This window comes from Strix uralensis, chromosome 5 (genome assembly GCF_047716275.1).
Source record: "Strix uralensis isolate ZFMK-TIS-50842 chromosome 5, bStrUra1, whole genome shotgun sequence".
In the NCBI taxonomy this organism is placed as follows: domain Eukaryota; kingdom Metazoa; phylum Chordata; class Aves; order Strigiformes; family Strigidae; genus Strix; species Strix uralensis.
This window is the reverse complement of record NC_133976.1, coordinates 10,365,915-10,382,211: the sequence shown is the minus strand read 5'-3', so window position 1 is coordinate 10,382,211 and position 16,297 is coordinate 10,365,915. Positions and strand designations below refer to the sequence as shown.

Genomic DNA, 16,297 nt, shown 5'->3' with positions numbered 1-16,297 from the left:
GATGAAAGAGAGGGAGATGCTGGGAGATAAACTTATTTCACAAATACCGACATAAAGCTGGTATTTGTTATTTTTTCTTAGAAATAATTTCATTCAGAATTCCATGAATAATAGAGTACCAGACAATTCCTGAGATAAACTACTATAAGGAACAATTTTCAGTAACTAGCAAATGTACTGAATATATGGAAGTGTCTTTTGTAATCTATAACTTCATGAATTTAGATTTCAGTCTGTAACTCTGTGCTTTCAGGAACTTAGTAATAATGATCTGCAAGAAAGCAATACAGTTGTCATCATCATCATCACCAACATCCTCATGTTTCTTTATTATTTCCCAGGGATAGATGAGGCAAAGTGCTGGAGAACAGGGCAGAGAGAGAGAAGGCAGGAGGGCAACTGTCAGCTTCTTAAAAGTAGCTAAGTAATCACAGGTTACCAGACCTACCCAAGCTGAAAGAAATTTTAAAATTACTTCAGTCCTTTTTCAGCCTGGATGGTGAGCTGGCACAGCAAAGAATCTTACTTGTAGAATTTAGTGCTTGTTTAGATAAAAATTGAACCTGCCTAAATCAGATTGCAGAGGTAATAGTGAACTGAAGCATTTATTTAAGTCCTGGACCTCTCTGCTTTCTCAAGCATACTTCATAGAAGTTTAATGCAATATAATTTCCATCTAGCATCTTAAGAATTTGCAGTATGCGGAAGACATACACCTGTAACTACCATGACATTGTAGCATGCTGTACCACCAGCATCAAGATATAGGATTTTGGGTTTGGTTTTTATTTGTCCTTAATTAAATCCTATATTTAATTAACAATTCAAGCTATGCATTTGCAAGGAATTATAATATAGACTTTCAAAATTCAACACATTAGTACCAGCTGCCAAGCAGAGGGTTTTTGTATTTATGTTGCAGTTCTTTCTATATCCTGTACATGCCTGAGTTTACAGTTTTGCTATTTCATGTTTCTCTAAACACTTGTCATACCCTGAAGGCATTAGGATCTAAAGCAGAGAGAATTTGAATCAAAGTGGGGAGGACACATTGTACATCCCTGCTTCAGTTCAACTCTCCACCAGTATAAGTGGAATTCAAAAGAGCTCTTAGCAGTGCTCTTACTGCACTAGCAGGGCTGCTCTTACAAGTCAAAAACCCACCTAAATGTACTGTATGAGGGACACCTTTGAGCAGATAGAGGTGGTATTAAAGCCAGCTCAAGTGCACTGTAATGTAAGGCACAGCTCCATAAGTCCTGATGAAGTGAGGGCTGCCAGGAACAGGGGGAAAAAGTGCTCTCCAATGCCCCTTGTACTCACGTTACCTGTACTACCCAGTACAGCCTGAGCAGAAATATGGGGCCCTGAGACAAGGTCAAATCAAAACGCGTACGCTCCAGAACGTGGTGTTAATTCTATGTGGAGCCCAAGGCAACCATGACAGGGTTATTACCTGCTCAGGGTCACTTGGTATCGGAAAACTCCATGTTGTCTACTGAGATCTGCCTTTTCCAGCAGTGGTCTCTGTCTGGAACCCAGTGGGAGGCATCTTAAAAAAACTTCCATACACATGTCCTGAGTAGCTCTCCCTGCATCTCCACGTACCACTCAGTTAGTGGAAGCTCATAAATTTAAAATTCTCTGAGCTTCAGCTATGAGCTAGAGTGAACAAAGCAAATGCCACCCATCCCTCTCAACATTATTAGTTCTTGCTGGCTGTTCCTCAAACTCTTATATGTAAAACAAGTTTTGCAGACTTCAAGAACATTCAATTGAGTGCAAATCCCTTCTCCACTGATGCAGTGCTTATCTTAAGAGAAGGAGGGTGATAGCAGCAGTATTTTCTTCTTTTAGAGACTGACCTGCTGAATGTTGGGGCGGTAAGGCACAGGAAGGTGCCTGGGGTGCTGCCCATATCACTCAACCCTGGATAAATGCATGTGTCAGGGGACTTAAGGGCTGCTACTCTGGAAATTGTCTTAGGTGAGAAATATGCTAAAAATGTACAACAGAGTTCAAGACTGAGTGAGTTTCTCTTATCTTTTCTCAGACAACAAGTAACCTGCAGAACAACGTAAATGCTGATACAGTCCTACCAGGCTGCTGGGAAATTTTTTAACCCCCACCTTCCCCAAATGACTTTTACATCATTAGATGAGTAACCCATATGCTTTATAATTACGATAATCCAATTTCTACTTATACTGTGGGAAATTAATCTCCCTGGCCCACTATATATCTGCTCATCTTTCTTAATCTGGGGCCTAAAAAGTTTAGCCAGACTCTTCTCACATTGAGCAGACAACCAAAGCCCACTTCCTCCCTTACGTCTGCTTGCAAGAGGCATGAGAAGAATATACAATCCTGCTTGCAAAAGTGGTGCAGATTTCTTACTTGGTTTAACTTATGCCTCAGTGTAGTAAATCCAAGAGATTCTTAATTATGCTGAGTCACTGCCTGTATTTCTCATTTTTACATTTTAATGTGCCCCACCCAAAAAATTTGTGTTACCCAATGCTTTCTCTGTTTATTATCTTTTAGAAAAACCCAGAGAAATGTCTGTTGTGCCTGACTATAGTCAGCAGTACATTTGTTTGAGTGCATCTGGGTTCATGGAAATATAAGGTGTGCAGGACAAGAAAAACAAAATCCTGTTTTTCCTTAAGAAACAATAATCAATTTGGGATACCGTGACTTGGTTTTGACTGATTCATCTCCACTGGTTTTCAAAACTGTCTCCAGAAGTTATTCAATTCATTCTAATCCTTGCAGTCTGTGTAGGTCTAATATATGTAAGTATATACTTGCAGAAACAGTAATAATAAAAAAGCCAGGGAAAGGATTTGAACTATTCATTACCAAAGTTTTGCTGACTAAGGGTAGAAATTACTCTCTTTTAGTGGCAAAACTGACTCAAAGTCTTGTGAAAAGGTCTCGATTAAAATATGCATGTTCTAGATGCTTGACCAAGTATTTGTGTAGCTGAACTGGAGAAACTGGGTTTGAGAGGGAAGGGGACAGGTGTATAGGAAATTACTGCATAAAAGAGTGAAGTCCAAGAGCCATGAATAAGTGAATGATGATAGAGAGGAGAAGTCTTCCCAAGGGAAGAATTAAAGTACTTAAATTAGGTTCATGCTTTGAACTGGCCTCTAGAGTAACTTGTCTTTATAAATTCACTGGAGAAAGCCTAAGCCTATGTCATGAACTCTTCATAAACAAGAAACTATTTGTGAAGAGGATGTCTCAAACAACTCCAGTGGGACGCCCTGGGGGGGGGAGCTGAGCGAGCCCTGCGGAGGTGGGGCAGAGGGCTGTTTCTCTCCCCCTCCCTCCTGTTGTTGCCCAGAGACAGAACTTGCCTAACTGTGCAGGTACAAGCCTGAAAAAATGAGAACCTTCTGGAACAACCTACTGTGCATGCATAGGAAAGGCTATATAAAGGCAATACCCCACTTGTGTCTTTGTTGACCCACAATCTACGGACCATGCTGGCTACTCTGTGACAGAAATCCCCTTTTCCTATCCCCTCCTTCTCTTTTTCTTTCCTCTTTCTGCTCTCTTTCTCTTACATATATTAATGTATATAAGTTTTGTAGGAATTAAATTGTGATCGGGTTGATCATCGATGGGTTATTAGGAGAATAGTCTCATTGCCAAAGTGCCTTTATTCATTCTCCAGACGGTTATCAGTTGATTGTCGCCAAATTGTCTCCATTCACTTACTGAAGTGGTCAGTTAATAAAGTCACCAGCACAATTGTTCCTCTGAGCCATTGTGGTGACTCAGCCTGCCCTGCAGCGGCTCTTCCACCAGCATGCAGGCTCTCAGGGAATTCAAAAGATTCACCCCCCTCGTAACCCACCACGTGGGACGAGACAGCCTAACCTTAGCCTTTGCAGATACTCTGGTTTCATTTTGTCTGGTGAAGGTATTTGGCTATTAACACACATATTTCTTTGCTTTTTTTTTGGAAATTCTATTGTATATGTTATTGCAGTGTGATGTAATTGCTGTATAATACTACCAAAATAGGCCTCTAATGTTGTAAACAATCTTTCCTCTGCACACCAAAAGATGTATAAGGAAATTGAAGTTCGCTTAAAACTTACTGTGAAGAATTACTCAATGACTTTCTTCATTCATAAAAATATTCCTGGTACCGCAGTTTATGCCATCCTGTTAATTTGTGTCCTTTGAAATCCCCTAAGGTTGTGCTAATAAATTAGCAGCTGACATATCTTCTTACTGCTCAGTTATTTTTATGAAGGGGAGATATGAAGTACTTTGTATTGTAGTAGGAACTCTGTAGTAGTAGCTATTTTGCCAAAATCATATCACAGAAAGCAGCAGTTCTCACCTCTTTGCCTGCATTCCTGTGGGATAGTATCGGGAGCAGGAGATCCCATCCCAAGCGCAGTATGGATCTCGAGCGAGGCAGCAGTCCGCGCAGGCGGTGCCATACATGTCACATTGGTGGAACTTCACTTGTGCTATGACTGACTCAGATCCAATGTAGAGCTGTTGCTGGAAAAAAATACCCTACGTATGATTAAATACCTAGAACATCCGCTAAAACTTCTGTTACTAATGTAGTTATTAAAAAATGTTAGCTTTATCATTGCTTGCCAGTTGCGCATCCAGCCTGTGCCCTGAGGGAGGCAGAGTTACTCTGTAGGAAAATATCTGATTACAGGCTAAACTCTTCTGCATGAGCACAGAGGAACATAAAGAAACTAAACCGAAGAAGTTTATTTTGGCATTTCCTGGCTTCTGAAGTTTCAGCTTTGTAAACTTTGTGTTTGAATAGGCAGGGGCTTAAGTTTCTTTTTCTTCCTCAAGATAGTTCCCAATGCCTCCCTCTTTACAATTCTCTGTCACTTAACTGATCTGCAAAAAAAACTTGACATGAAAGACTTTAAACAAAAGTTTTAAGCAACCTCAATCTTAAAATGGAAGTTATCAAGTAAATTTAACTCTTGATGTGACTACCTGCAATATGGTCACATATACACAGTAGACTATGATTTGTATAATCCCTCAGTGCATGAAAGTAGATAGATTTTTTAGATAGATTTTTTTTTTTTTTCCTGGTGCTGTGCAGTCCTTCCTTACAAATTAACTGGTCACAATCTACTTTAATATTTATTCGTACGGTTTGGGTTTTTTTCAGCATTAATTCTAGGACTGTTTGAATCTTCTGAGTTCACATAAATGTCCTTTTCAAATCAAGTGAGATATCAATCTGATTCATGAGTTGCTGGCATAATAAATTCAGAAGAGAATAATAGATTGAATTTACAGGGATTTGATAAAAAATCTCGTTGCTGGTGTATGTAAATGGAGTGAAAACAGATATATGCTGTGTGCATTGTAATAGGAACTGCTTATGTAGAGCTCACATCCATGGTTTTACTTGTCAGAAAAAGGACTCCGATTCCTAATGAACACTTAAACCGTGCTTATCCTAATGTCCAAATTTAGTCCATAATTCCCACTTTTGGACCAAGCTTTCAAAATCTGATTTTTTTAAAATTCTTAAAGCTGGAAAATCAGGCATCTTATTTAGTCTGGTTTGCCTATCATAAACCAAGACATTTAATCCAGATAGTTCATTTTTGCTCCTAATTACACCTCCTATAGCTGTTTAGGTCACAAAAACTTTACTCTTAGAAATGCCAGGGGAAGAGACTAGGAGAGGCTGGTAAAAGCAGTGCTTGAAGACTTTTTCAGCTGAGATAAACCAGATGATAGTAGCAGGAACTCAACCTGCCAACTGGAATGAAGAAGAAACCTAGGATCCTTGTTTGAGGGGAATTCTTTTCTTGTCTGCAAAGACTGCAGTCTGATTGTCCCCAAAGACACGAACAACACTTTCAATGAGACATATGAGATGGTATTTTTCTCTTTCATCTTTTAACAGGGGTAAAGACTACACTAAGTCTTGGTTCATCAGAGGAGGGCAAAAAGCATCGATATCTAGCCAACCAAACATCAAAGAAGAACATTCCTTCCCAGCCTTTGCAGATAACTAGCTCAGCCCTGAAACATGAGATTTTATTGTACCACTGACTTAGCGAAGACTGGTTAGTGTTACAAGGATATTGAGACAAAGCTAGCAAGGAGGTCTCCACAGGCTCACAAACTCCAAGTTCAAAAGAGACCAGCCAAAATGTTTGAGTGTTTTGGTAACTTCTTTTCACATCAACTCAACTAAGTTACACTTCTGCTTACAGATCTCATTTTAAAGACAAAATGACTTCAAGCCAACCCCATCCCTAACATATATTCCAATATTTAATTGTCCTCAGTACCAGAAAACTGCATCCTATTTCAAGATTACATTTATCTACATTCAACAAGCTGAACTTGGTTATTTAATCTTGATATTGCTTTGCCATCAATGTTCAAAGTCACTTAGCTGGGTAAAAGTTTATATTTGGCTATGCTGTTCTCTCTGTCTTTTCTCTCATATCTTGAAAACATTAAGCTACTTTTGCTTCTCACAAGAAAGTTTGTTCTTCAACTGCTGGATTTCTTTGGCAGCTTTTTTACAATTCTCTCCACATTTTCCAGATACTTCTTGAATTAGTAGAGTTAGGACTCCTCTTGGGAGCTGGATGTAATGGAGGAGGACTACTTCACTTTTTATACAGTATCTCCTTTCTACTCTTCCCTTTTACTATGACACTTCACTGAGAGCTAAAGGTAAAACAAATATCTGAAAGGACACTGGACTCTCTCTCCAAATAATAACTTAGGTGCAGTATTAGACAATCCAGAGCTGTCTTCACAGTCCATTGGAAAAGAATACTTCGATCCAGGAAATAATTCAGAATACTTACACCTAAGATCATCCTCTGAAACACCATCAGAGGAGTTTGTCCTTCTGCATTATCTGCAGAAATAATGTAAGTTGATTGGACACCAAGACTAAAATGACCTTTTGGGGCACACTCACGTCTCCTATTAGTGCACTTTTCATTCTTTGTTACTTGTGTTTCACTATATTTATGGGCACCTATATTGCGTCAGATCTCTAAGATATATTAAGATACAACTATCCTGGGATGCTAATAATGGCTCCAACCTGAGATGCTATGGGGATATGGTATGGATACCTATGATATGGTACATATGAGAATCTACCTACAAGAGCAATAAATTGGGTGTTTATCTTAGCAGAAACTAACAGAAACTTGAAAGGGAGTCAGATCCAAACAGCCCTGCCTTTCATGGGCAACTGAATATGTGGGAGAGCCAGCAAAGCTCTTCTTGCACTGATATCCCCATGGGGCTGGTCTGTCTGCATTTATCAACAAGGAAGTTTTCTGTGAGTTGCCATATCCATGAAGCTAATCCCTACTGTGATTACTATGTCAGTAACTCATGAAACAGATTGGTTTTTAGTTGCTTGGGCATGAATGATAGCATGAACTAAGGAGATTTAATATTAGAATTGAAAAACAGAAATACCTTATAAAGAAACAGAGCATATAACCATACATCTCATTATAGATGATGTACATCCATCTGTCTATCTATGCATCTATCTATCTCTGTGTAGTTTATAGCTTCGTTACATTTAAGTCACAATCTTCACATTTCAAACTTGTCATATACTTACCCTTTTTGAAGAGATCTCCAAAGAAAGAATAGGAACTGGTACCTAGAAAATAGGAAATATTTACTTGCTTAGAAAAAAAAAAAACAAACCTTTCTTCCTATGACAATAAATAAGGTAAAATAGTGGTGATGTTTTGTTGATGTTGATTATATTCAGATTTGTTAGATATTTTGACTTTCTTTTACTTCTGATGCTACAGAAAGATGTGAGGAAATTGTGTCTTTCAGAAGTACTGCTTTAGAAGGGTTTATTTAAAAACAACCAACCAACACTTAATTCAGGATTATTGAAGCCACAGGAACACTAGAATTTCCCTGTCAAACATGACATTAGCTCTTGCCACCACTGAATCCCTTTTGTCGTACTTGAGAGTGATAAGTGAAGTGTTCTTTATAACAAAACATTCATTGAAGATAAGATAAAAATAGCAGAAATTCCTTCTTTTACCACTGTCCTCTCTGCCCTCTGTTCAGATTTCCTAGAGCAATGACAAAACATAGTCCCTAACAGGTCTATTGAAAACCAGCTTTATCAAGAGGGCAATTTCTGTGATTTCCTCCCCAACCAACAAGTCAATAGTTACACTGCCTAAATTCAGGTACCAGATTTAAATATCTAAATCTGGATGTTAGATTTTCCCTATGGTTGCAAGTAGGTTAGCCTTCTACTTTATGTGGTTAGCATGAATGATGTGAATACTCACTAATGTCATTATATTAACTTTGCCACATACCAAATACCGAGCTTTAGCCATGGGTTATTCTTAAACAGAATGGAGTTTTGCCTCACTACCACTCAGGTTTACCCACTGTACAGACAGATTAACTGATTCACTTTTTCTGAGGATTGGGCTTTTTTTATCTGGACCTCATTTAAGCTTCTAAGATTGTAGTAGGCACATTTTTGTGCGTGTAGTTATACTCTTTTAAATACCTAATTGGACATGAGAGAAAATTAAATAAAATGCAGTAAGTTTCTAACTGAAAGTCACACTACAATCTCCAAGCACGTAAACAGAAAGACATTAGTTCTGGTTTGCTGCAACATGCTTCAGTACTTGGACTATAACTCCACCTAAGAAAAGCTTAAGTTGAAAATGAAGAGTTCCTGTCATAAAATAACTAGATCATTAGAAAATTTCTTGCACACAACTATTATATATTTGACTATCCTCAGATTTTTTAGACATTTTAATTCTGCAGAAAATTCAAGACTTGATATATGTTTCATATACAGCACAGTTCACCTTCAATACTTGCAGCTCTTCAAGAATCACTTCTTCCATTGATTCTGTCTCTTGGTTGTAAATGGTAATGACTTTCAGCACAATTCCATTATCTGGGAATAAATTTAAAAAGAAAAAAGCAAAACAAAACTAAGGGTTATAATTGGTGGAAACATTTATATGGCCTTCAAGTACATTAAATGACTTCTTCAAACTGATAATGGATAGAAATTTATAAATATGTACAGGTAGTTGAGTATTGTTGTTATTGATGAGGATTCTTACTCTTAGAAAATAAACACATATGACAATCTGTCCCTGGCAAATAAGAGTCAGCTGAGACATCCCTGAGCTATATGATTAATTGACTTGTATTTTTCAAACTCTGGGTCATAACCCCTTAGTGAGCTGCAAAAGTATCAAAGAAGGTAATCATATTTCAGAAAAAGCAATGAGAGTAGGCAGGAGTTGAGCCCATCAAGGCAAGGGAGTGTAAAGTAGCTTTAATTATAGGGTCTGAGTGTTTACACTACTTAGGAAACTACTAACTATCCTTAATTGCTGGCAGCAGCTTCATTCCTCCAAGCAAGAGTAGAAAAACCTTCAGGGGTTCATTGTCCGAAGTTCTTGCCCTCCTCTAGGGAAATACTGAACTGCTGTTGAGCTGAAGGTGTTAATCAAAGGAAGATGAACCAAAAAAAGCTGCACATTCAAAATTTCTAAGGCACATTGGAGTTTAGATTTATCAGCCTCTCTGTCATTACAACTCTTGCAGGAAATTAAAACATGCAAATAGCATCTGGTCCTCCACCACTTCAGCTTTGTCATGCTGACTATTATTAGAATAGTCTTGCTTTCCTTAATCTGAAAATCTGTCATCAACAATGGCAAATATCACTTCCTTTCTTCTGTTACTTTCAGTCGCCTTTGATTTACAGGGGAAATATTAAGCAGACAAGCACTGGGAAAAATGTTCAGAAAAAGATCAAAGGGGCAAACATAAAGAGGAACCATTAAACTGGGGTCATACTCCACTTCTCAAAGAGAATATGTAATCAAAGGCATCCATTTTGTGACAGAACAGTAAAAAGATATTGCATTCTGAACTCTGATTTTCATAGGTAAGTCCCTCTTCAAATCATGCTGACAGACATGTGAAAGTTAACCCTGATGTTCAGACTTTGCCTTTGATGGACCTTTCTGACCTGCACTGCTACCCTAAGGAAACTTCTACTTGCCTGTAAGACCCTGTTTACTTATTTTACACAGCAGGTGTTGGACTCGGATAAAAAAAGATTAACCCTTTCTAACATTATATTGCCAAGAAAAGCAGTGAGTTTTTTGGTGGAAGCTTTGCCAGAGCAGAGATTGCAGGGTTCATTTTAGATTTTCTAAAGCCCAAATTCCTATGCTGGAATTTCTTGTCACCTGAGATTAGACATCTTGAGAAGACTAAGCAGCTGTTGGGTGCCAGCCTCGCACAGCTCTAAAGTACACACTCAATTCCCCTTGGATTTAACTTTGCTGAACAGAGGACTTGTGTACAAGAGTATTTGATACAATATCTCAGTCACAAGTGCAAGTGGAAACTATGAAAAATCTAGACACCATTATAAAATCTGCTGTGCAGATGTAAGTGACACATGGCACAACGTTTATAGGCCACACTAAGTCCAATACTGAGACAATACCCAGGCCATTTAAAAGCTTAGAAAAGAGCACTAATATAAATAAGTCTTTGCTATTCTACAAAAATGTTTCTTTTGAATGTTCTCAACACTGAAATGTTCTTATCAGAGGAATTTCATTAGTAAAAAATAATTCACTGCAGCTGCTTTCCTAAACAAAATGGACAAAATGATTTGTGATACAATTCCTGTTGTTACATTGATAAAACGTGAATGTATGACTCCTTGGATTTTGTCCAGATAGATTAGATGTAACTAAAGTCTTGTCTAGTTCCAAGCTCTCCTCTTATTTTCTTAAGTTTTCTTATTTTTCAAATACCATTAGAATGTGGTTTTTTCTGCAGTTCCTTAGAGTTAGGGCAGGTCTATGTTATGTTTTACCTTAATCATGTTTGTTTGGTAAATGTTTTAAAATGCTCTTTAAACAAGCTCTCTGTATCTTATGAAAATGGCACAAAAGAAAGACAAGAAAACTTGGCAGAAAACTTCTAACAGTTTTATTTTTTAGAAACTTGGGTATTTCCTCCTTCCTTCCTTGAACTGTGTTGTAACCCAAAGCTGGAAGCCAGTAGTTTCTTTCTAACAGTATCAGCTAGACTTGTGGTATCAAGAATTGTGGAAAGTAAACCAGGAATAAAGTCAGTAACTTGAACTTGTATTTTTGAAAATCATACCACCTTTGTTTCTCTGAGGTCTCTAGCTTTCAGCTCAGAACTATGCTCAGATACATGATTGTGTTCTGAAGTTTTAAAAATCAGGCCAGCTGTTCAGGAATTTAATTTAAGGTTATTTTTAGGAGAGAAAGAAAAAAAATGGAATCCTATACTTAAGTTTCTCTTCCTAGTATTTAAATGTTTCCCTACCATAATTTTTCTATATGATGTTATCAGCACAGTGAAGCACATGTCTAGAATGACTAACCTCCTCTGTAAGGTGAAGATTGGCACAGTCATGCAAAGAATGATCATTAAAAAGGAATGTTGTATCGATTTTTTATTTTTGGACTATACACAGTTTCATTCATTCTTGAGGTAAAAAAACCCTATTAAATCGTCTTCCTTGATTTCTGTTATTTACCTGTGCCAATGAACAAGACATCATATTGCCCATCTTCAGCTTCCACTCTGTCCACTGCTATTTGTTTAAGATTGTACTTTCCATCTGTTTTAACTAGTATTGGTCTCTTATGAACAGGCTTGATGGGCTGATACATCAGTGGATGACTCCTGGCAAAATGGACAGCATCATCAGGATAGTCTTTAGTGGTAGTGTAAAGACCGCCATTCACCTTGCTGGCACACTGCAAAAACACGAAACAGAGATTATCCTGATAGTTTGACAAATAAATTGTCAGAGACAGGTCTTATTTTCAGGGATAATGACAAGTCTATAGAAAATCTGGCATAAAAACAAGCACAGAAGACCACAGTAGGAACTGGGACAGTGAACCCTATGCATGTGTGGATTATTAATCATGAGAAAGACCAAGAAAGAGAGCCTTGACATTGTCATGTTCAGAAAGAGGGAGCTCCTGGCATACTAAGAGCAGAATAAATAGTGACAGATTTTGAAAAAAAAAAAAAAACAACATAGTGCTCATGTCTTCCCCAAATTCATATTGAAGATGTAACCAAAATGGCCACTGACATAGTTAGGAGAAGGGGTTTCCTATTCCAGTAGAGACACAGCCATGTAAAGTCAGCAGAATATGAATGCTTGAAATCAATCCCTAGTCTTATTACTTTTGATTGCAAAATGTATTAACATAAGAAACTGAGCACACTTTAAAATTATGCCAGCAGCAACACTAATTCCTGATCTCAGGCATTCTAACAGTATTACATTTGATTCTAATTCCTAACTCACAATGACAGTATTATGTATCACAGTCTAGCTTGAAATACCAATGTTTGCATCGATCAATCTACTGTTTTGCAAAGCAAATAGACTTTATGTCAGTGATTGATTAAAAGAGGCTTACTCCTTCGGTCAAATGTGCAATTAGGGATAATTTAATGCGTTAAACAGAGAAGTTAATTTTAGGATGCTTTGTGAAGGATATAGTGTTCCCTAACTGAACATAGATTCTACATTTCCAATTTGCTTCATGATGTCTAATTGAAACCATTTATGATCAAGCTGGAAATGTCTCAGCAGCCATTTACTTTCTCCAAATATTCATAAGATAGTGTGGTTTTAAGAAGCATTTCAAGCAAAGCCACAGTAGCAGCCTTTCCCTATTTAAATTGGATTTTTCAATCAATAAAATGAAATAAAATACTCTTTATGTTTTGTGGAAACAGTAATTTTAAACTTGTGGTCAGCTGTAATTGACAATAACAAACTCCTGCACTTGTCAAGTGGGGCAATGTTTGTTTCCACTTGTTGGGCTTAGCTACAGGAAAGTATTTGTTCAGTGTTGACTTTAAAGTAATTGTCTAATCAACCTAGTGATGGAATTTCACTGGCTGTTTGCAATAAAGAGACTGAGCTGGAGCATGAAGACAGGCTAAGCCTCTGCTTTCTATGCACTGCACAGCATATCAAGTGAATAGGCATTGCCAGGTTTCTTTTACAAAGTTCTAGTCCTGCAGAGATTTAATAAAAATAATCCTTCACAGGCTTATCATTTTTAATTAAATAAAATCAAGTAGTCTAAAAAGGAAACAGTAGATGCAGCCATCTCTGAAGTCTATCAACACCATTTTTGAGGTAACTGATGTCATTCCCAGAAGCATCACAGTCTAAATGCACTAAAAGAATCAGCAAAACAAGAGCAGAGATTATGCAGAAGCAGTGCTTCAAGCAGACTGTAGAGAGCAGCGGATTGCAGAGTCTGTCAGAACCTGTGTGAGTCTTAGTGGTTTTCTGTTTATTTAGCTTTCAGCTCTACTCTCATTACTTATAGACTCCATCTTTACCATTCAATAGCTAAGATCAAAGAGTGCTGACTGTAAGAGATGCTTAATAGTAGGCTACTTCTGGCCTCTTGTCACTCTGTAATGGAAAGGTCTTGTCACTCCTGTAATGGAACGGTGTTGGGATTCAGTTTACCAATATGCTGACCTTTTCTTTGCAGCATGAAACCTAACACTGTGGGCTACAGCCTGAGACATGCTTTCTCTTCATGCTACTGGAAAAGCGTTGAAAAGACCTCTAAACTGTGCCCTAAATAAACAGTCAAAAATTAATTGATTAATCCTATGTTAGCTGGTAGAGCCAGCTACTTCAGCCTCTGATGTGCTCTGCAACTTACAGAGACAAACATGACTAAATTGATTAACACCCAGGAAAGGCCCAGTTCCTCAACAAACTTGTTCCATGACTTTGGGGAAATCATTTGCACTCTTCTTTTATACCTGTTTCAGCTCCTATGCCTTGCCTGTTGGGGAGGTTACAATCCAGTCTGACCAAAATGTGGCCATTCAGAGCCAAGGCAGAGAAGCATCGAAGGTGAGTTAAACAGGGCAGCCTTTCTGTAAATCATTGTCAACTTTGCTGAAGTGCTGGCTCAGTGTTCTCTCCTTCTTGCCAGAAAACCACTATTTAATCTACAGTGCTAGGAGATATCAATGTAATGACTGCAGTCATTAATACTGAATTCATGCCTGTGTTTCATGTTAGTCCAAATAACAGATGTGAGGTGTTCTACTGCCTGGAAATGAAAAAATGAATACAACTTAAAGAACTTGGACCATGCATGGTACTGTCTTATTATTTGGTAAAACTGCAAAAACTCTAAATTTGCTATACAAAATGTCAAGCAGGAAACCAATAATTCCTTTGAATTCAACCATTTTGCTCAAAATGTGATAATTTCTTTATCTGATTTTCTATCTTGAATCTATACCAATGACTTTGATGTACATCAAACAAACTAAAAAACCCATTTGGTATTGATGTCAGCACTGCTACGGTGGTAGCTTATTGGCCAAGATGGTCAAATCATATTCATAATGTTTAAATTCTAGATAATCTCTTTTTTGGAGCATCCACTCCTGCATTTTGACTTATGTCCCTAGCCCCAAGAGAAGCAGAGGAAAACATTAATTTAAAATGAGAGAGGACCAGAATTCAGAATCTTACTACAGGGAGAAAGGCTGTACTGGCATGGACTAGATAAGCTAATAGGCCTTTTCACCTCTCATTCCTGTGATCCAGTGATTAATGAATTGTATGCAATGTTTATTTCTGCAAATGATTGCTCTTAGTATAAAAGAGAATATTGATTCAGCTAGCAAAGGAAAAACAACACTGAAAGTAATGCTCCAGCAACTGTTTATTCCATCGTTAAGCTCAAGAGAGAGAGTCCCTAGCCTGTGAGAAGATAAAGAGGTGAAGTGTGAAAACTGTGGGGGGTTTTATACAAACAGCTATTAGAAATGTCTTTGCATCTCACGGAGTCAAAAATCTGCACAATGCTGACATGATAAGGGGTAGACCTTCAGCGAGTGTAAATAAAAGCAGCTTTGCAACAGATGACAGCTGCCATGGGTGGGTTAGTTCTATTTCCAGAAGGTACAGGGCAAAGAAGAAATCCTGGATGTGATGCTTCTCTGGATTGGCCTGGCATTGCCTGCTGTGGGGCTCCTCCTGACTTGCAGCAGGAAGGGGAAGGTGAGGGAGGCCCTGGCTGTGCCCCTTCTGCAAGATGCTGATGAGCCCCCTCAATGCAAAGGGCACCCTCAAGCTGCGCTGGCAGGCGGTGAAAGTGGGACAGATCTCCTCACCCTCCAGGCTGGAATGTCCTCCCCCCTCCCCTAGCTGAAATGTGAAAGTCCCAGGCTAAGATACTACAGGGATACAAACTTCAGAGACACCTGAAGAGAGAGTGAAACAGGAAAAGGGTTTGAGATGAAGATTATTTGTGATGCCTTTGAGAAATCAACACAGAAATAGGAATTCATTGCAGAAATTAATTACCTGTCTCTAAGTAATGAGCTTGTGATTTCCTCCAGAATTTCTATTTACCAAATGAAAAATCTAAGTGCTAGGCAGGAACAACTGTCTACATGACAACACCAGTATAGTCGCAGAGTATGCTACAATAGCTTCCAGATTAATTGTATTTTCAAAATATGTCTTGTTTCTTTTCTTCACTTAATGTCCATTGGAGGAAAAAAAAAAAAAAAAAAAAAAAAGAGGTTTGTGAAGAAACTTGTGTAAAAAATAGCAAAAAAACATGAGTGATTTTGCTCAGTTTGGTTCTTTGCAACATTGTTTCAATATTTCTATATTCTTTGTAAAGGGTACAGAACAAGAATGTTAATAAGCTCAGGAACCTGATTTGAAGGTAATAAAATCTTACTCTGTGGTGTCTGCAAGCAAGCCAGTGAATAGTGAGGATGCTAGACTATTGCTGTTGGAAAAAAACAGCCTTGAGAGAAGGACCTCAAGTGATGGAGAATTTACTCCTAAACTACAAACCTGTTTATTCTGATTAATTATTTTTGTTAAAAATCAATGTCTCATTTCTAACTTGTGTTCTGATCTGAGTTACAGAAATTTGATCCTTTTTGAAAAAGAGATGTAAAAAAGGAACCAGAACCACCTGATCTTGAAATAGTGGATCATCTCATGATTTTTCTTCCTTTAACACTTTTAAAATGCCTTCAGTGGGCAATAGAAGAAAAGTGAATTGCCTGGTATAGGCTTGCTTTTTCCAGTAATAAGCTTATTTACATTGGAAAACATTGCATCTTAAATACTTTTTTTAATGTAAATATAGGGACATGTTTTTAGTTCATCTTGGCT

At 37.9% G+C, this 16,297-nt stretch overlaps 1 protein-coding gene across 1 annotated transcript in view; it reads right to left on the bottom strand.

The window, feature by feature from the left end:
• SEMA3E (semaphorin 3E) overlaps window positions 1-16,297 on the bottom strand; it is a 152,417-nt gene that overhangs the window by 10,624 nt on the left and 125,496 nt on the right. The window contains exons 11-14 of the mRNA XM_074869321.1: window positions 11,621-11,843; window positions 8,877-8,968; window positions 7,631-7,672; window positions 4,364-4,530 (exon numbers count right to left, since the gene is read on the bottom strand). Of these exons, the coding sequence (XP_074725422.1) occupies window positions 4,364-4,530; window positions 7,631-7,672; window positions 8,877-8,968; window positions 11,621-11,843 (524 nt within the window). The remainder of the gene's footprint in view (window positions 1-4,363; window positions 4,531-7,630; window positions 7,673-8,876; window positions 8,969-11,620; window positions 11,844-16,297) is intronic.